At 50.8% G+C, this 21100-nt stretch overlaps 2 protein-coding genes across 3 annotated transcripts in view; one reads left to right on the top strand and one right to left on the bottom strand.

Moving 5' to 3' along the window:
• The window catches only part of WNT5B (Wnt family member 5B), a 72955-nt gene that overhangs the window by 27760 nt on the left and 24095 nt on the right, over nucleotides 1-21100 (bottom strand). The gene's annotated exons all lie outside the window — the stretch shown is intronic.
• Nucleotides 9581-13014, top strand: FBXL14 (F-box and leucine rich repeat protein 14). The gene has a single exon (XM_064458227.1). The coding sequence runs from the start codon at nucleotides 9713-9715 to the stop codon at nucleotides 10913-10915; it is 1203 nt and encodes a 400-aa protein (XP_064314297.1). The 5' UTR covers nucleotides 9581-9712; the 3' UTR covers nucleotides 10916-13014.

The raw sequence follows: 21100 nt of genomic DNA, 5'->3' as shown, positions 1-21100 counted from the left end.
ATTAAGGATTTATGCTGTTCCAGCAAAATAACTTCCTCACCCGAAGCAGAAGCCAGATTTTTCATTGTCTTTACTTCACTCGTGCTGACAATGTGCAGTTCTTCGGTCAAGCCCAGTGCTGGTTTTGTACTGAGAGATTCATCAGTAAGAACCAGGGTACCAAGCCTCCTACCTCCTTTCAGTTGCCTTTGGAATGTATTTCCAATGTATTTTGGCTGGACAGCCCTTATATTGCTAAACAGAGAGAGAAAACAGTTATTTATTGCATGAATGGGTTTGAAAATAGAGTGACGTGCACGCTGAAAAATATGTTCTAGAGAAGGCACGTATGGAAGATGTCTGAGAAGACATTTGTGCGTGGTGTGTAATAATTATAATATGTTTTCATTTACACAGTGTCTCCTCCACGCACAAGGGAATATAACGAAATGTAACTAAAACCGCATATCCTTACAAATAAAGGGAGAGTGTTTCATACAAAGGTTAAACAAAAAAATCTGTTTAATGTCACTTTGGGGATTAGAGGAACTGGAGTAAAACAAACATCCAGAACAAACTTTGAGGGGTTGCTTCAGGAAAAGCACGTGTGTGAATGTGTGCCATCACATCTGCATATTCAATACATCTTGCTGGGACAGCTTGGGGAAAATAGGAAGCTGGAAATTTTCAGTGTGGGAATTAGATGGAAGAATGTGAACCATTCTAAACAAAACATAGTGAAGTTGCCAGCTGACTTGCTAAAATGCCAGCGCTCTCTAGGATCCCTTGAAACGGAGCTGAGGACTGGCCTTGCCATTCAGGCAGTGGGTCGGGAGCCAGGAGAGCTGGGCTGTATTCCTGGCCCGGCAACAAACCCAGCATGTGACGCTGGAAAGTCATTCACCCCTAAGTTTCAAAAAACTGATTTCATGCCTACACTTCTGGGCACCAAGCGTGAGATAGCGTGAGCCCAAACGCCCTGCATTTCAAACGGAGTTAAGCCGCAGGTACTAACTTCCCATCCATGAAGAAGGTAGGTTTTGGGGCTCAGTTTCATCACAGACGCAACGGGGCAAAAACCTGCAGAGCAACCCAAAATGCAACGAAGCTGAAGGTATTACATGGTTACACAGACCTCTCATTTTGCCGAAGGAGAGGTGCTACGGATCTATAAAGGAGTATTATTTAGTCCCCTGTTGTTTCTCCTGTCCTGGCAACCATTGCCATTCTATAAATATTTTCACAGGTTTTCAATACCTCTGAAGATTTCTGTTTATGTTTCCTGCTTGAGGGCATCAAGGAATGATCTTCTTACGAAAGGAATCACTGTTCCAAAAGGAACATAAAGAATACAGACCACGATTGCTGGCAAAAAGTGTGGAACACCGCCACCGACAAGACTAGGAAAATAGTACATCTCAGGGGTGAAATAGTGGAACGAAAGCGGCTTTTCCACATAATTTAGTCAGCATGTATGCTGGGGGAGAAAAAAAAAAAGGAGTAAAAGCAGTGTTTCTAGCTTATGTTTTCCTGTGCACACACATTTTTTTTTTTTAAATTGGGATCCATCTGGATTAAAGAAAGTTGTGTTCTCATTGTACATGAAAAGGTCTGGTCACATAGAAGATTAATTTACATTATACCGTAGGCAAAGGATTATTGTGTTTTTTTCTGAATGGTGTAGAAACAAGTTGAAAGAACTGTTTAAAACACAGATCCTGTTTTACCCATTTATATTTCCACCTCCAACATGGTGAACTCTATGCTTTCTTCCCACCCTGTTTGTGCCTGCCCTTATTTTTACCCCCACATTTTCAGAGAGGATTTGTGTTGTGCCCAGGTAGATAACATGCGCTGGTGAATTTAGCACTTTGAATGGGGTTTTAGAACATCCACATGTACCCAAGAACAGAAGCAAGAACAAATGCAGTTTCTGAAAGGCACCTCCTTTTGCCACTACTTCTCTGTGCATCCATCGGAGTTGCAGCAGAAAACTTTCAGAAAATCAGGGGAATTTAGCACCAACACTTTCTGTGCTATTACTTTTAGGAACAAGATGTTAAAGTAACCTTCCTTTGGCCAGAACTAATGCAAATCCTCCATTAAGTATAAAATTGTATTTTGTATCTTTACCCTGCCTCCCCTATAAAACTGTATTTTGTAGTTCTCACCTGCCCTTTGTGCTGGGCTCTAACTGTGACTCTGATTTTCACAGCATGCTTCCAAAACAGTACTGCCCTATTTTTCAATGTTACTCTAAGAACTTAATATTGCTCGATGGGGCAGGTGACATAACGTTGTCCAATTCTAGTGAACTGCCAATTTTAGAATGCTATTTACTACCTGAAAATGTGCTGGTGGCCACCGCCCAGGGAGGGAGGAGTTAACAGTTAAAAGTAACGCTGCAATAATCCATGGGTACAAAAATCCTGTGTTTTAAGAACCACGCAGCTACATCCATACCCTCCCTAGGCCAAGCCTACCTTCTTGCAAGATGACCTCTAACTCTCGCTATTGCAAGAGTAAATGAATTACCTCTCCCTGGGCCTCATTCCTGGGGCCCAATGCAAGGCTTGACTGGAGAGGGACAAGCCCAGGTACTGATGCCTTTTTTTCCTTGGAGCTTCTGACAGAGACAGAGAGGCGAGTAAGAAGCTTCCCTGATAGCCAAATAACCCTTACTCGCGAGCTGGCCCATATCGCTACATCTGCCCTGACGGCATGGAAACCTTTAGCACGGGGGTGGTTGTACCTGCTCTTCTCCAACCTCAGCCAAAGGCCAGAAGATCTCCTCCATCCCAGGCAGACGTGCTGGTTGGCAGTGCCGTTACACACAGACAGTGTCTGGCCATCTCTGCTGGGTTTTGGACTAAACAGCTGTTACAGAGGAAGATTTCACAAGCCTGCTGCTGTAACAGGTACCACGCAGCATGTCGGACACACGTTTCTGCTGTGACTGCAGGGGCTGCCCTTTTAGATCGAGTTGTAGAGGTCTCAGAGTTCAATCCCCAGGAATGGCTTATGAAAGCAATTACTACCTGAAAGGCTTCTTTGTTTTTGTGCCACTGCTTTTAATAATAATGATTACATCAGATATTTTCTGCCACCTCGATGTTCTTTGGTATTGCTAATAAAGAAATGACAAAGCCCAACACTTAAAATAGCACCCAACACAACGAACTGCAAGCGCTGAGGTTTGAGATTTTACATCCTGCCCTCCCGAAACACTTTCCCTTTGATGATTTTAGCCATTGAGTACTGAGCTTCATATAAGCCACGAAGGGTGTGACACGCATGGTGGAGTCAGAGAACCGCCTGTGGCCAAGGGCCCAGGTCGCTTGCTCTAACCACCGGACAGTCCTGTCCCACAAGAGCAGACGAGACATGCACAATAGGTACGTGCCATTCAAGTGCAGCCTACTTGGACCATGGGATATTACTTTGGTTCCTCAAGGGATCCTTTTCTTTATGTTCAATCTGTTAGAACAGCAACAGTCGCTGGCCCAATTAATGGCAAAACTGGGAATATAATCCAGACCTCCCGCGCTTTACAACCTCTGACCATTCCTCCTCATATCAGCATAGTGATATTCTTGTCAGCTATTGACTGGCAAGTAAAATCAAAACCTGAAGAAAATATCCAAATCCCAAAAGCTTAGATTTAAAGCCGGGAGTCTGCACTGAGACATCAGCCCTGAATTTTGCCCCAGCCTCATATCACATATTCACAGTACGCTGTATCTGGAATAAACCACCCGTGACAGCAGGAAATACATGGCAGATCAGAATTACTTTATGCAGGAGGAACGATGTAATCCTAAAACACAGTCTCATGTAGCACCTGTTGGAGGCATGTTACCTGCAAAGTACAGAAAAACCACCACTTTTTTATTTTTAAGGAAAGCTTCATAATGACCCAAGCTTCACAACAAAGCTCTGCAGTGCAAGAGGATCCTAATGTTAAAATTTCCAAATAACCCACCGATTAGTTACATTTTCCTTATAATCTCTGTCAAAAGTAAGATCATGACCAGCATGAATTCCAAAGGCAATCCATTCACTTAACAGCCCTGTCCTGATTTACATATGTGTGTATGCATGTTCGTAGTTAAGTATATATGCTTATGTATCTAAAATATGCACATTACACATCTCTTCTACCTACGCTTAAATGCACAGATCTTAATAGAGATCTTTGTCATGTAATTACTGGTTGCATTCACAGAATAGTTCTAGGGGATCATCTTTATGTTCAGGAAAGAAAAGGCACCTCTGAAACACCTCACCGCAGCTTCTCTGACACCTTGCTAAGAGCAGAAAAGCTCTACTGTAGTAGCCAGGAGTCCACTCAGTCCACTCAGCGTGAAACGCTGATGAGCACCACGTTCTCTCCACGAGAAGCTGGCACCATTGTTTTGCTGAGCCACGTCAGAATACAGTGGCTCAGGCATCAACAGTGCAAAAGGAGTGTTTTGGTCTCACCTGTACACAAAAACCATTCCCCAAACTGACTTTTAAAAGGTTCCACTAAATCAACCTATAACCCAGTTTAAGACCACTGGCTGTATCAGGCTTAGTTGATTTTTGTGGACATGCTTTAGATCTGACGCAGGAGGTCTGGAAGCCAGTTTGTGAAGGACAACTGTAGCCCCCCTGGAGCATGGCTGACATTGGAACTTGAGCCAGTCCCAAACCAGAGTCAGCTGAACTACTCGTTAAGCCAGTTGCATTTTTTGGAGAGGAGAAATTCCCCCACTGTAGCTTAGAGTGCAGCAAAATGCTTTAAACTGAGAAGCAATGTAGTGGTGGGCTGGACAAAAGGACTAAAAACTCAACATCAGCCAGTCACAGGAAATTAGCTAACAGATTGTATCAGGCTACTCCCCAAACGGCACCAGCCTGCAGCCTCTGCAACAGATGAGGGAGGCTCAGGCCATCCACGCCTTGTTTTTTTTCAAGTAAAGCACCAGCATTTTAAATGAAAGCCTAGCTCTCTAGAGCTGTCTGTGTGAATGAGGACCCCACTGGGCTCCTACCGCCCCAACAGCCCTTTGATCATCAGAGCTGTACTGAGTGGAGCACATGAATCTGAGCTGCCTGTATTCCCCTTCGCTGCAGTCTTCTCTGCTCCCTCGAACGAAGCTGCCTCTCGTCTCTCAGGCGCTGGGATGTGGGACAGCGCAGTCAGGTGGGGCGACAGGAGGGATTAGCAACTGCAGGGCACAAGAGAAGGCAAGGGGGAACACAGTCCCTCAAGGAGCCGGTTCCTGGGAAGGAGCACGGTTAGCTAGGCAAGGCGGGGAAATGTATTACCTTAGGAATTAATTTAAGGTTAAATGGATCAAAAGAGGGAGAAGGGTTAGCAGACCATGGGCTTTATTGTTCAAGCGAGTTTGTGTCATTTCTCTCTTGCAGTCTCAGCGGCCGCCGCCCAAAGGTAAGAAAAAGCCAAAGGCCAAGAAGGTTCCCGTAGGTAAATTCATGAGTTTTTCATTCCATGGCTGAAGGCATGAAAATGTAGAAAGCACATGGAGTACAATGGCAGAAGTAAAGGAAGAAGAGTAGGGAAGGACTCTGTATTTGTTGTCTCTTAAATTATTAATTTGAGCTAAAAGTTTGCCTGCAAATTAAGAAGTAAAAACAACAAATAGGGACAGACTGAGATGGGAGCTGCAGGAAGACCCGGTGGACGTTATGCCCGGTCATGCAATAAAAGATACAGGACAGACAGTGGTGCAGCTTGATCAGCACAAATTACTTCCAGTCTCAGAAGCCCCAGGTGAGTTACATGGATCCTCCTGACCCCTGACAGGCAAAACTGTCCAGCCTCTGCTGAACACCGGTGTCATTGGAGAGAAAAAAAAATGAAGCATTTATCCGGCAAGTGCTTTCAAAAAAGAGAAAGTGGCTGTTGGGAGCTGCTCAAGGGGCTGGAATGCTGGAGATGGTTCCAGGGGCACGGATCAGCCGTCAGAGCGTGGACGAGGCAGGCAGGGATTTTTAATAAAATGCAGTTTATCGCACGGTGATTACCACCTCCTATTTATACCATGTGAGATCATAAAAAACACGGCACATATTTCATTACTCCTGGAAACACAAAATCAACTGAACAACCATGTGATAAATTGGCCCATTTCATGCACTTTTACTTTGTCTTTCTAAACCTCCCTTTCCAAACATCTGTCACTTAGATAAAGGCAGCAATAAAAATCTACTAGAAAGATACTTTCCCTGCTCCTCCGCCCCCCCCCAAAAAAAACCAACCCCATAGTAGATTAGGATTATAAATCCAAATTCCAGGGCTGTTCCATTTAACATTTAATCTTAATCATTCACATGGAAGCACAGACACTCGAAATATATAACATGTGAGAAAGGGAACTTCAGGATCTCCAGAAAATGCACCATTTCTAACCTTTGCTGGTTACGCACAAGAGGTGTTAAAGACACAATGTGCCAAGATAAAAAGAAAAAAGTATTTCAGGTAAGCTTTCATGCCCTAAAGAGCACGCCTTTCCCTGCTCCCCCTCAAATGTGAAGGTGAAGGCTTAGAGAGAGGAAATACCGCATTATTTCCATGGTAAGATTCTGCAGTCGGGTTCGGGATAATACAGTAAAAGACTTCATTAGCACTCTTTCAGAATTACTTGTATAACTTGCTTGTAGCTTTGCCAGTTATGAGTAATGCAACAATCACCAAGATACTCCGACACCACCTTTGTACCACATTTCTTTCATGCGTTGCCTTCTGATGCCTGCCGGACTCAGCCTCCTTGTCAGTGATCCCCCTGCCTTTGGCTGAGCAATGCTCGCCAAGGCAGGCCCCGCAAGGCACTGCACCTTTCACCTGCTCCTCACTTCATGGAAATGCTCCTTGTGGGTTGCGATGCCCTACAACTGGTCTGAGCACAGTAAATTTGCAGTGCGGCTGCTCAGCAAAATCTATCGGCCCGAATCTTTTTCTTATTAACCCGATGGTTAACCACCCCCACCCCTCCCCGCCCGACACTGCAAAATAATAATGCTACAAAGATAATCTGTAATGGGTGACACTCCGGTACAGTGGCTGTATGGGGACTGCAGCTCCATGATCATTAAAACCAGGTCTACACATTGCTGGATCACCCAGGAGGACAAATTTGATCCAGATTGGGCCAAGGCACATGATCACACTGCTGCTGAATGAGCCAGAGCGCACAATACGGAGCCAACGCCAATTTTATGCCGGCTGTATGCCAGCCGCAGGGGTGCAGACGATACCTGATCTGGCTGGAGTTGTGTACAGCGATACCTGATCCAGCATAAAGTCTGCTGGTAAAAAGTTAACCTGTCAAAAACATCTTGAATTAACTCGAGCAGGCAGAGTGAATGAATACCAGGTCAGTGCTTCACATCATGTGGCCACCCTGTCTCTGAGCCAATAATAGGAGCTGCACCGCTGGATTTTCTGCGTTGCCAAACCACAGCCTTACATTGATAGTGATGCTAATATGCACGGGGATCTCATGGCAGGATCGGGGTCTAAGAGTCCTTCAACTCGCACTGCCTCCAACTCAAAGCACAAAGGAAAGAAAAAAAGCAGAATTAAATCTAAACACTTAAGCTTTAAGTAGTCAACAGAGTCTACTCATATGGAATCTGTAGGTGAAGAAGGAGCCATGGGCATTTCTGTAGCAGATAAATTTCGATTATGGTTAAAATAAAGCCTATTCCTTCAGGTTAGTGAAAAGTCTCGGTACAGCAAACGCGTCAACAACTAGGCTGATTTTAGTAGTATTTGAGTAATCCAAGCAGTATTAAAAATGCACCCTGTCTTTTTGAACAAATGTGAACTTTATATTTTTCTTTATAGCCCTTTGGCACAGAAGGGCAGTCCTGCTCTTTTGAAACTGTTTTGAAAGGCCTTACCTGATCTCTGGTAGAACTTAACCCATTTTTAGCACTACTGCAATAGTGCCTGGTGTTGAAACATGCTCAGTTACCATTACACAAGGCTACAGACACGGAGGAAGCATGGATTTCAAACACACTTTCTTGACATTGCTGGAAATCACTGGAAATCGCTGTTTATGCGAGTACTTCGACTGTTTTTCAGAGCTGGTTCAAGGAGACCATTAGCTGATAGCCATTTTCAGAAGTTTTCCCATTTCCTATCACAGAGGCTGTGAAAACAGTCCTCCCAAAGCGTAGCAACCTTGACAGTTACCCAGATCTCCGAGCTATTTACAGCCATGCTCCTATCGCTCCCACAGGGATGTCTAGACAGAGAGTTCCCAAATTTTGGTCCTCAAGGTCATCACGCAGCCTTGATGCCAAACCGCAGGCGGCAGTGGCCTGCGCTCCGACAGGCAAGGGCGAGGCGCTGGCCCGCTTCCCCCTCGCCACCCCACGCAGCAGCAGCAGCGTGAGCCCCCCGTCCGTCCCCACGGGGTCCCGGGGCTCCCCGGGGAGGGTTTGTTCACCAGCCGGCCCGACGGGGCCCTCGGCAGACCCTGAGGCCGAGGTGGGCCGGTGGCGGGGCCGGGGGCTCCCGGGGGAGCCGGGAGGCCTGGGGCGAGGGGGCTGGCTGGGCCGCGGAGCGGTGCGGGGCTGCGTGGAAATGGGGGTGCCGCCCGGCCGTTCAACCCTCCTCACGGCGGGGACCCAAGGGTGACAACGCAGCGCCGGGCCGCCGCTTCTCCTCGCTGACAGGGCGGGTGCAGGGGGCGACGGCCGCCGGGGGCGCTCGTGGGGTGCCCGGGGCGCCCCGGGCGGGCAGGGCGCGGGGGCCTGCGCGGTCCCGGAGGAGCGGCCCCGGCGGCGGCGGAGCGGGGCCGGCGGGCAGCGGGGCGCCACGGCGGCACACAAAGGGTTAACGCCGGTGCGCAGCGAATGGGCCGCGCTGTTTCCAGGGCGACGGCTCGGAGTGTTCCGGATCGTACCATTGCGCAAGCGGCGCGGGGGGGGGGAAGGGGAGAAGTGAAGGAGGGTGGGGGGAAGGCGAGGGGCCGCCGCCGCCAGGCCCGGCCCAGCGCCGCCTCCTCCCCCCCCTGCGCCGCGCCTCGCCTGGCCGCGCCGCCTCCTCCTCCTCCCTCCCTCCCTCCTCCCGCCCGGCCGGAGCGCGGCGCCGGGGCCCAGCAGCGAGCGGCGCGCGGCGGAGCGGAGCAGGCGGCCGGCGGCGGCCGGGCCCGGAGCGGCGGAGTCGGTACCGGCGGCGGGGCGGGCCGGGCCGGGCCGGCGCGACCCCCTGCCCTCGCTGCCTTCTCGCCGCCGCCGCCGGGGGATGCGGGCGGCCCGGGGCCGCGGGCTGTGAGCGGCGGCAGCGCGGAGACAAAGGGAGGCGTCGGGGCTCGGCGGCCCGGCACCAGGGACGGAGCGCGGGGGCCGCCGCCGCCGCCGGGGCGCACCCGCCCGCCCGCCGGGAGGCGGCACGATGCGGCACGGGGCGGCGCGGCGGCAGCAGCGCGGCGGCAGCAGCGGGGCGGCCCGCCCGGCGCGGCGGTAGAGGAGGCGGCGGCGGCCGCAGGGGCGCGGGGCCGGGCCGGCGGTCGCGCAGCAGCGTCTCCCGCGGGCCGGGCCGGGCCGCGCCGCGCCGCCCGGGGCGGCGATGTGAGGGGCGGCGGCGGCGGCGACGAGGAGGAGCGCGGCGCGGCGCGGAGCGGAAGGCGGGCGGGCCCCGAGCGGAAGCGGGCCGGGCCCGGCGGCGAGGAGGAGCGCGGCGCCGGCGGGGGCGGCCGGGCGCGGGCGTGCGATGGAAACGCACATCTCGTGTCTGTTCCCCGAGCTGCTGGCCATGATCTTCGGGTACCTGGAGGTGCGGGACAAGGGCCGGGCGGCGCAGGTGTGCACGGCCTGGCGGGACGCCGCCTACCACCGCTCGGTGTGGCGGGGCGTGGAGGCCAAGCTGCACCTGCGCCGCGCCAACCCCTCGCTCTTCCCCAGCCTGGCGGCGCGGGGCATCCGGCGGGTGCAGATCCTGTCGCTGCGGCGCAGCCTGAGCTACGTGATCCAGGGCATGGCGGACATCGAGAGCCTCAACCTCAGCGGCTGCTACAACCTCACCGACAACGGGCTGGGCCACGCCTTCGTGGCGGAGATCAGCTCCCTGCGCTCGCTCAACCTGAGCCTCTGCAAGCAGATCACGGACAGCAGCCTGGGCCGCATCGCCCAGTACCTCAAGGGGCTGGAGGTGCTCGAGCTGGGGGGCTGCAGCAACATCACCAACACCGGCCTCCTCCTCATCGCCTGGGGCCTGCAGCGCCTCAAGAGCCTCAACCTGCGCTCCTGCCGGCACCTCTCCGACGTGGGCATCGGGCACCTGGCGGGCATGACGCGCAGCGCCGCCGAGGGCTGCCTGGGCCTGGAGCAGCTCACGCTGCAGGACTGCCAGAAGCTCAGCGACCTCTCGCTCAAGCACCTGGCCCGCGGGCTGGGCCGCCTCCGCCAGCTCAACCTCAGCTTCTGCGGGGGCATCTCGGACGCAGGGCTGCTGCACCTGTCGCACATGAGCAGCCTGCGCAGCCTCAACCTGCGCTCCTGCGACAACATCAGCGACACGGGCATCATGCATCTGGCCATGGGCAGCCTGCGGCTGTCCGGCCTCGATGTCTCCTTCTGCGACAAGGTGGGGGACCAGAGCCTAGCCTATATCGCGCAGGGCCTGGACGGGCTGCGCTCCCTCTCCCTGTGCTCCTGCCACATTAGCGACGAGGGCATCAACCGCATGGTGCGGCAGATGCACGGGCTCCGCACCCTCAACATCGGCCAGTGCGTCCGCATCACTGACAAGGGCCTGGAGCTCATCGCCGAACACCTCAGCCAGCTCACGGGCATCGATCTCTACGGCTGCACCCGCATTACCAAGCGGGGCTTGGAGCGCATCACCCAGCTGCCCTGCCTGAAGGTGCTCAACCTGGGACTTTGGGAAATGACTGAGAGTGAGAAAGTCAGGTGAGAGGAGGGGGGGCGCCCCGAGACCTCCATCTCCTCTGGAGGGACTCACTCACTGACTGACTGCTGCAATGGAGGAGAGAAAGAGAGAGAGGGGCACGCACAGAGCCACGCTACCCACGCACCCTGGCACCGGAGGGAGGAACGTAGAGAAAGAGAGTATATCCTCAACCCTCCTGTGCTGCCTACCTACCCTTGCTCAGGAGGAGGAGGAGGAGGAAGGGGGGGCAGGAGAGAGAGAAAGCACCTATCCTTTTTCCAGGTCATGCCTCCAGCTCCATGCTGGGGAGACAGAGCTCCCCCTTCCCCCAGAGCATCCTTCCCTGCAGAAGAGGTAGAAGCCCACACTCTTATGCACTGGGGCTAGAGACACCCCTCTTTATCCCCACTCCCTGATTCCATCCCCTTGTGCACTAAGGATGGATAAAGAAAGACCCTGTTCTGCCATGTACTCAGAATAGATTATTTTTGGTTTCTGTAAAGGAGAGTGGGAATGTAGATGGGAACAAAAAATAACAGGAAAAAAAAAAAAAAAGGCTACCTAACTATGCCTGCATGCCCAGCCGCCCAGTCATCCTGCACTGGGCACAGACACAGCTTTTGGTAAAATACCTATTCCACCTCTGCGCTTGCCCCTCCCCTGTCAACTGAGAATTGTGACAGAAATACTGCTCCCTAGGTACATTGATTTTTCTTTTTTAAAAATCTGTTTTCAGCCTCCAGTTCCATGTTATTTTCTGCTGTGGGAGGATACAGCCTCCCACTATTCCAGTTCTCCACTGCACTGAGACTAGGGATAGCTACAACCTCTCCTTTTGTCAGTATGTTTCCGTGTCATCCTGCACTATGATTAACGGAAAAGCCTAGGCACTCCATTCTCTCTCCCCATCTCTCTAGCGCAGATGAAGATACCATTTCTTCCTTCTGTCTCTGTGGGGACTGGACAGGGACCCCAGTCTCTTAAGCCTTCCTGTGTGCTGGGGGACACCGAGAGCTGTCAAGACTTGTCTTCCCTTTCATAATTCTCTCTTTTTCTCCCCTCCTTCTTCTTGGCAACAGGGATAGACATATCCAGCTACATATCCATTCCTCTTTGGGTCGGGGGTGAGCGGGTAGAAGGGGTGGCTAGCTCCCTTCTACCCAGGGGACTCGAGGAAGAATCTCCAGCTTCATTTCTGCTTCATTTGAGATACTGTGACCTGTTTTTATTTTGAAATGCATAAAAAAAATTACTGCTACAAAAACAGCCTCTTACTCTCCCACCTATCCCTTGCTTACGTCCTGTAACTGATCCCAGTTTTCCTCACTCACTCTCCTCTTTACAGTATTCATTTTCTTACATGGTTTTATTTTTAAAGACATTTGAAGTTGCTGTTCTTGTGGATTTTTAAGTACATTTTTTTTCTGCTGAATATATTCTATATATATAAATATATATATGATGTCTGGCTACCTCGTTTTAATTTGTTACTTTTTTTTTTTTTCCTCCCCTCCTCAAAAGCCCTGGAATTCTTACAGGAAAGAGATTTTGAGACTGAAACATTTTTGTGCCTAGACTGGAATAACGCCCCTTGGATTTGTTCTTCTTTTTCTCCCTGCCCCGCCCCCCCGCCTTTTTTTTTTTCTTCTCATTTTTGTTTTGTTTTTTAAGCTTACCCTATTGTGTCCCACCTTCACATTCTAGTTGTGCCTCTCCCTCCCTCTTCACTGGGGACTGGGGACCTGAACTGTGCTTCTGCATTTTTACTCTTCTAGCACAAATGTGTAACATGTGAGAATCCACGCTGAGGATTGGGCTACTGTTAACAGAAATGTGTAAAATGCAAGTTCGTTTTAAAAAAAAAAAAAAGATATATGCAAATGCTTTCCCCTCCCAAATCACCTACAAAAGGTCACTCACTGTGCGAGGCTTCCTGTTTGTAGGTGGAGAGGAGCAGAGCTGGCCTGCAGGCCCTGAGGCTGCAATGTGAGGGGGAGGAGACTGAAGTTCATCTGTCTTATCTCTGTTCTGTCAATAAAATAGAGCTGGGTCTTTAGATTTTTTTATTATTATTATTTTAAAGAGGAAGTTTGGGTTTTTGTGTTTTGTTTTGTTATTTTTTTTTTTTAAAAGAAAAATATCTTGGCTTTTTTTGTGCTCAACTGTTTAAAATCTCAAATCCTCCACAGTAACAGGCCAGACCACGGAGTTAACGCAAACCCAGAGACCCCTATGGATTAATTGTACTGTTTGTGAATTTGTATAAAAAAATAACAAAGATCCTCTTAAAACATTTTATATTCTTACAGTAAAAGGTTAAACATATTTATATAATAAAAGAGGAAATATGAAGTATGTTTTTGAGAAAAAAAAAAAGCAAAGCCGTATCTGTGTTGTCTGTGCTTTTTAAAGACAGGTATTTATCTATCTGTGCATTGGGTTTGGTAAGTACGCCGTGTGTACTGGGGTTTGGGGCTGCTCGCTCTTGTTCCAGCAAGTGACAGAGGCGGAGAAGGAAAGAAGAGAGCCTGGTGCCTCCTGTGCAGGTTGTCGACTAACATCATCATGAAGAGTTTGCAGGGAAGGGGTTTGGTAGGACCAGCCTTGTCTCGCAGTGTCTGGGGGGAGAAACTAAATTCAGCTGCCTATTGGTGTGAGGTGTCAGCATAATTTGAGGTCAGACAGACCGAAAGTGCTAAAGCTGGCTAGCAAATGAATTGAGTATTCAGTGGTAGAGGAAGACAGTTGGGAGGGGGGACAGAAGGGCTGCATCTCTTAATTTTTTAAAAGCTCCAGGTAGATGGCAGAGGTATTTTTGTGATTTACTTAAATTGAGGCCCACCCTGGATGGAAGACCCATCAAATAAAAACATTTCCCAGCAGTGACAACCACCCAAAACCGTGCCCTTGCCAGCACATGAGGACCTGGGAAATCTGAAATGTCTTGGTTGATTTCCAAGATTAAAGAGGAAGTAAAGTGGGAATGTAAAAGAAAAAAACCAAAGTTTGACTAATCTAAGGTGTCCTTTGTCCTATACCATAATCTTTCTCCTTAACGTATGACTTTTAACCTGACTGGGTCCCTTTTTAGCCTTCCATGATGTGGGTTTTTTATTGTTGTTGGAGCTGGAGCTTAAGCAGTGTTTATAGGGCAGGGACAAAGCCTGTCTCCCCCCAGTCCGGCAGCGGGACTCACTCGCCCCAATGCCCCCTTCCTGCCTTGAAGGAGGGGGAATACGAAATGGTGGAAGAAGCCGGAGCCATTGTTCAGGAAAGTTAAAAGAGGAGCTGTCCTTGCTTGCTTGCTCAGTCATGCATACTCAATCTGGCCGGGCCCGGGTCCCTATGGAAAGGAGGAGGGCGATTCTTCCCCTCTTTTTAACATTCCTCTCCAGGCCTGGCTGTATTTAAGCTGCTTTCCTCCACGCCGAGGAGGAGGGAGGGGGATGGTCTGAAGTTCCTGTACATTTGCATTTTAAGCTCTTCCAGGGCTGAGCAGGCCACTTTGTTCCCCCCACTCCAGCAGCCCTTGCTGGGGTGCTGCTCCAGGTGGGTCGGATGCCCTGCCAAAGGAGGTCCCTGCCACGTCCGGGGCCGGCTGGCCCCAGGTGCTTAGTCTCTGCCTCCACAGGTACTTTTGGTTGAGGCGGGACTGGGCATACTTCTTTGTTGCCAGCTCTAACCACCTCACCCTTTTTCCGTCAGTGCCGCATTTCAAAGGGGAAAATAGTGCCTGACTCTGGAGCTCTTAAAAAGAAACACTATTTCCTCTGCATCCTAAAGACCTGGACTGTCTCAAGGTTTGGACTTTGGGGTGTGCGTTGGTTTTTCCTCCCCTCTTCCCAAGACTTCCAAGCTTTCTGCTGGGAGTCCCTCACAAAAGCTGCATTGTTCGCCTTAGGGAAAGCCACCACAATTGGATCTAATTGAGCCTGACACTATATCCATCTTCCTTCCCTTGGAGGGAGGTGTGAGGTCTGCCTTTCCTGCGTTAAGGAAAAAAAGGTTACAGTAACTTCTTGACTGAAAAAAGAGGATGTATGTACGAACATTATAAACAACAGGAATTCCAAATCAGGTTCCCATTACTGCTGTTACTATAAGTTTCGGGGTAGACAGCCATTCCAAGCAGGGATGGGGAATGATACGTCTCTCATAAGGTAGGTTTGTTTCTGCTGGATTTGAGCGAAAATGGCAGCTCTTCCTATTAAGCCCTGTGTTCACATGGATAACAGTGGGGCACCTATGTCTAAATATAACGTGTGTGCTCATAAGTTCTGTAATCAAAACTAGGACAGGATTCTTTTTCCCCTAAAAAAAACCCCAAACTTCCTCTCCCCTCTTAAAAAAAAAAAAACACAAGCCAAAATATTGCCCACATGGCCCACAATGCTACTTCAGGGGAACACAACCCTAAGGAAGCTGCCGAAACCAAAGCCTCCCCAAAGCCCAGCATTTAGACACTGGGCTGTTCCCGTAGATGGAGCAAGCGTTCCTGATGGCTTCCTCATGCCCCAGCATGACAGCACCTCCTCTGGCACAGAGGCAGTCCTCCCTGTCCCACGAGGCCAGGGCTAGGGGAACACATGTGTTTACTAGTGAAGAGAAGGGCTTCTTAAAATAAATAAGCCATTGCCAGCAACCATAGACCAATTACCATATGACTCCTCAGGGTAACAAGGAAACTTAAGTTTTTGCTCTCCAGCCACTCTTGAATTTCTGAAGATGACTCAGTTGGCAATTGGGGTAGAAAACCATAAAAAAAAATTCCCACTATCTGGAAGTGAGCTGGAAGTCTCCCATCTGTGTCAGCAAGCCCGCAGTGCCCCAGCAGTGGCTTTGGTGCCAGCCTTTGCCACTGCACCGACTAAAAGCGCTCCCAACCCACCCAGCCGTGCCAGTTGGGGCAGGAGGGTCCCTTGCCTACAGCCGCACAAGCCAGGGCACGGAGGATGAACCAGGGACATGCTTTGTGGACTGGTGGCTTTGGGGAGCAGAGGGGCCACACTTGAGAAATGGTGGCAGAAAGCAGAGCAGAAGCAATGCAAAGGGGGGGGGGGGATGAAGGGACTGAGCAGGAGAGGAGGTGGCTAAGGACCAAGGGGCAGTGGTGGGGGTTACTGGTTTGTAAGCTGCAGCAAAGTCCCTGCGTGCGTGGGGGTCCCTGGTCTGCTGGAGCAACTGCTCCCCCAGACAGAGCTGTGGCTGGCTCCTCTCCCCAGGAGACGGGGAGAAAAAGGAGGCTCCACCTGGGTCCTACTGCCCTTGGACTAGCATACAGGAGGTCTGTGCATGACAGATTCAGACATTTTATACCTTCCCACCCAACTGTGGGTTTGGCTGAATCAGTCTGTCATGGTGATTCTGGGGTCCTTTGTTTCCCTGTTAATAAATAACGGGGTCACGGGGCAGCTGTCACGCAAACCACCTGGGGCCTGTGCTAAGACAAGAGGTGGTCTCTGTGCTAGATACTACAGAGCTTATGATTGAACCTGCCCTTTGGCAGTCAGGGAAGAGTTAAAACAAGAGCCGGGTGGCCAAGACACCCAAAGTTTTTGGAACCAAATCTAGAAGTTAGCACAGGCTGCCATCAACAGCTCAAGGGTTGGTGTCCCTTGGAGCTGGCAGCCTCGCTATGTTAGAAGCGTCCTGCGTATGTACAAAGTGGACCCTTTTTTGTTTTCTCTCTCTCTCTCCTTCCTCTACCTTAAATCCCACTCTTTTAGCCAGCAGCTCTTTAATAGTGCCTTTTGTGGAGGAAAAAGGTAATTGATAAACTCAGCTGGGTGGTGCGGGCTGGATGTGAGGACCCCTCAGGACATCGACGAGGCCCCACGCCAGAGCTGCTGGCTGGGTTGCCTGACGCTCCCTGCTGCGGCCAGCCAGCGAGTCCATCCTGCTCAATTCCCCAGCCCCAAGCTGCACGGAAGAAAGAGCTGGAGAGGGTTCGTCGGGCTCTTGTGCCAGAACTTAGACTCCGGCCACATTTGGCAGGGATGCTAGTGCTTCTCCCCCTTCTTTAATTAAAGCTACCAAATGCATTAGCTCAATGGCAGCCCAAACTGAAATAGCATCATGGAGATTTCGAAAGATCCGAATCTGATCTGTCCTTGCAACAGAAAGATGAACAGAAATGGAATTTTCCTAAAAGATTTCCTAAATTCTGGGGTGTGTTTTGGAAAGGGTATCAAAAGTTTAATACCAGGGCCTGGACACATGCCCTGAGCAAGTATTTCCACATGAGAGGGTTACTGAGACATAAACCAAACTCCTCTTCTGCTACAGAAACTAACTCAGATCTAGAAATGGGCAACTCCTCCCAGTTATTTTCCTTCCTTTGAGTCTTGTGTCTCTGGGCACAGTTTAGTGATTTCAAGATGAAGCAATTTCCCCTCCTAGCTTTAAAAACAAAAACAAACAAAAAAACCAAAACAAAAACTCCACCAAACAAACAACGAAAACCATTTATATCTGAGGTCCATCCTCATCCTTTTCCCTCCTCCTCCTTCCCCTTTTTCTTCCCCAGTGTCCAAACCTTACAATCCCTGGGCAACTTAAGGGGCTTGGCAGGTTGGCACCAAAGGTGTACAGACAGCACCCCACGGGCGCACCGATGGCAGCTCTGCGGCCAGCCGCCTCTCTCCTCATTCAGTGAGCTAAAACGCCAAGCAGCTGGCAGCAATAAAACCCTACCATTATCTCCTTTCTTGACAGTCGCGCACCCGGCGCCCCAGCTTCAGCGTGAAGCACGCGTATCCTTCGGCGCTATAAACCCCTCCTGCCACATGTTGGGGAGGTGTCCTGGGAAGCTGCTCGTACCACAGGCGAGCTGGTTTCCTCTGCTCCTCCAGGCTTGTGGAGCCGCCGGGGATGCAACGCCTGCCTCTGGCAAATCTCCAGCTGCTTGGCCAAAGTGCCACCCATCCCTGTGTGGGTTGGCCAGAGGTGCTGGGGACAACGAGATCCCTCGGGCCGCTTGTCTGCCAAACACTCAGTAAAACCAGATGGGGACAACACAGTAAGACAGAAAAGTGAACTCTGCCTGTGATACTGGTGGGGTTTCTGCTTGGCGTGGGTTGGGTGAAGCATCCTTATCCGCATCCCCCGTTCCCTATCTGCATCCCCTACGTGCATAGAATCAGTAAGGTTGGAAAAGACCTCTTAAGAAAAGTCCTGCAGGCGCGGTGCCGTTCCGCCAGGCGGCAGCATTGCCCGCCGAGTGCTGCCGCCCGCCCGGTACCGGGTCAACCGGCCGCCACCCCTCCTCCCCCCCCCCCCCGGTAAGCCGGGCCCCAGCGGAGCCCCGCCTTACCGTGTGTGTGTGGGGGGGGTGGTGGTGTGTGTGATGCTGGTCGACTCATCCCGAGCCAAGGCTCCCCACTGCACACATTGAATTAATTCAAAACTCCACACATTAATTAAAATTAATTAATTCTCACCGGCTTGCTGTCCCATGCAATGCTCAGGGGTCACCGGGTGAGAAATCAGACGAGCAAGAGGGCTCATTCAGCAACCCCTGACCACATCTGCACGGGCACAAACTGGTGAGGGATGGCCGAGGTCAAAGCTGCAAAGGGATGGCGAACTCTGCTACTCATCACCATCAGTACTTGATGGTGGTGAAGGACCCTGAGGGTTTGCACCGTGAACCAAAATGGGAAGCCACAGCTGGCACAGCTGGACCTGGTCAACGGACCCCAGCATGGTGCGAGACCCGCATGCCCTGGCCTGAACCGGCTGCCTTCTAGAAAACACCAATCCTAGATTTAGTACTTCTGCCAGAAGCCTGCATCTCTTGACATCTATAGCTTGGCACTAAGAAAATTTTGTTCATTTTATTGTTATTCTTTGGCCAAACAGCACCTGGTGTCCACCTCTCCCACCTCCAGTTCTGCTGGCTTCTGCCACTTGGAGCAGCAAAACCTGAAATGAGTTTTCCAGCCTAAGATAGCTCTGGAGAGGGAGGATCAGGACAAAGGAACACTAAGTGCAGAGGACATCATCTACTCTTCCCACACCAGGCTCTGCCACCCAGAGCCCCAGACATGCTGGTGTACAAGTGTGGGCTTGGAAAAGCTCCCAGCAGCAGGAACCACTCCAACAAGCCATCCCTCTCTGTTCAGACTCTTCAGCCGTCATGGCATTTATTTCAGGCAACAGTGAGTCTCAAACAAATGCAGAGCTGACAAAAAGCGCTGCCTTGACAGCCCTGACAGCCGACCTCCCATTACAACAGGTATGGCTCAGATTGCAGCTCTTCCAGCTGCTCTATCTACATCTTCACCCAGACTGTCCCTGCAGCGATGCTCGGGGACCACCCCAGCAGATCAAAGGCGCGGGCAGGACACGGTCCTTAAGGCTGCAAATGCTATCGCCCTCATGGTTTTCCTTCCCAAGACGCACCTGTCCATCAGCAAAAACTCACCCAGACCACACCAAAGACCGATCTGGCGGTAGAGACTTTTGGTTTCAGAGCCAGACCACACGGCGTGAGGACTTGCGCCTGGGCTGCCCGCTCCTTTCCCCTCACCTCTGCTGGTTTCAGACACAGCGTGCCCTGAGGACATCAGAGGGAGGACATGGGGGGGGGACATCTCCCACACACACCTGCCAGGGACTCAGCCAGACAGGAGAAGGCTGCATGTGAGCGGCTGGGTGTAACTTCCACCCTGTCCCTAGTGCCAAAAACAAGCATGTTAAAGCTAATCTACCCCTGTCTCAGCTCAACTGCTTTTCTGTGACTAAGCCCCTTATAATGGTTTTACTAAAATCCCCTTTTGATGGAAAAAATCCCAGCTGGAAGTTTCGGGCAGCGGCACAATGTGCAAGTCTGCGTGTCCCTTTCCCCGGCTTCACAAAAGCCTCTAATCGAGTGGAAAATTTGCTGGAGGCCAGAGGTTTAGGCCTGCAATTATTTTTTAAGGGATTATCAGGAGAGAATGGGGGTACTTACGACCCTCCCTCTCTTTGTGTTTTGCTCTGTGCCGCTTTCAGAAAGACTCAGCCAGAAACCTAAACCACCGCAGCTGGATCCAGCAAGACCAGGGCTCATCTGGGTAGCACGCCTCCTCTCTGTTCTGCATGGACCCCAGGCTCCAGGTTAGATGAGTCCTACTCCAGCACCATCCAACGAACATGCAAAGAAATGCTTTTCCATAGAAGCAACACCAGAAGTTTGGTTGCTTTTTTTTTTTTTTAATAACAGCTTGAGAAAAAGCAACCGATTCCAGTCCTGCGAGCCTTGCCGAACTGAAAGGATAAAAAAAAAAACCCAAACCAAGGAGCAGGCAGGGATATGGTCCACCGGACAGGAGGTCTTGCAAAAGTCACATGCAACAAGCTCCAAAACAGTCTTGGCACCGAAGACGCGTGCACGCTGCAACACCCAGCTTTTAAGGGCCTTGCTCCAAGGGTGGATCCTGGGGTTAGGGTCCTCGGTGCTTTTGTGGCCTCTGAAAACAGTCAGACACCTCTGAGGCTCCAAAACAACTTCTTGCTGGGCACGGAGCCACTTACTGTCAGCGTGCTTAGCACAGGCTGGCCAGGAGAGAAATGCCGCTGGCTTTCCTGCCTGAGGAGCTCCGTTCCTTGCTCAGAGCTACTGGGAACTGCCTATGCTCACACCAAAATGAGGTGCTTCTCCTCTACCATCAAATTGCCACACTCCTGCTCGCATGCAAGCAAGAGAGCCATACCCGGAGGAAGGAGTGGCATGCCCTACTTTAAACAGCCTAAGGAAGTGGGAGACCTGCTTTAATTCCTACATCCCTTTATGGCACTTCAAACCTATCCCTCTTAGAAAAGGCACTAATCATCAGTCCTCAAGCAAAGACCAGGAGAAAGGGCCACTCTTCTCTATCCCCTTATAAGCTGCACCACGGTGTGGATGATTATTCTAGGTTTGGTGCAAGAAACAGAGTAGATGAAGGAAGCAATGGCTATAGACCACGGGTGTTTACTCTGGGGGCCTGTCTCCTTCCAAAACCTCTTGGCGTGTTGCATAAAGCAGCTGTTGGATAAAATGCAGAAGGATGTTTTAATCCCTGAGCCTTCCAACCCTTCAACTGTTATATCAGATCTTTCAAAAGAAAGTGGCAGCTGCCACTGGGTTTTCAATCTCACTGTTGCATGCGTGCTAGGTGTGCTCTGAAAACACCCGGGGAAGCTGAGGGGCCAGGATGCTTTCTTTTTGGATTGTGACCGGACTCA

Source organism: Phalacrocorax carbo, chromosome 1 (assembly GCF_963921805.1).
Source record: "Phalacrocorax carbo chromosome 1, bPhaCar2.1, whole genome shotgun sequence".
Lineage (NCBI taxonomy): Eukaryota > Metazoa > Chordata > Aves > Suliformes > Phalacrocoracidae > Phalacrocorax > Phalacrocorax carbo.
This window is presented reverse-complemented; position numbering and strand designations above follow the sequence as displayed.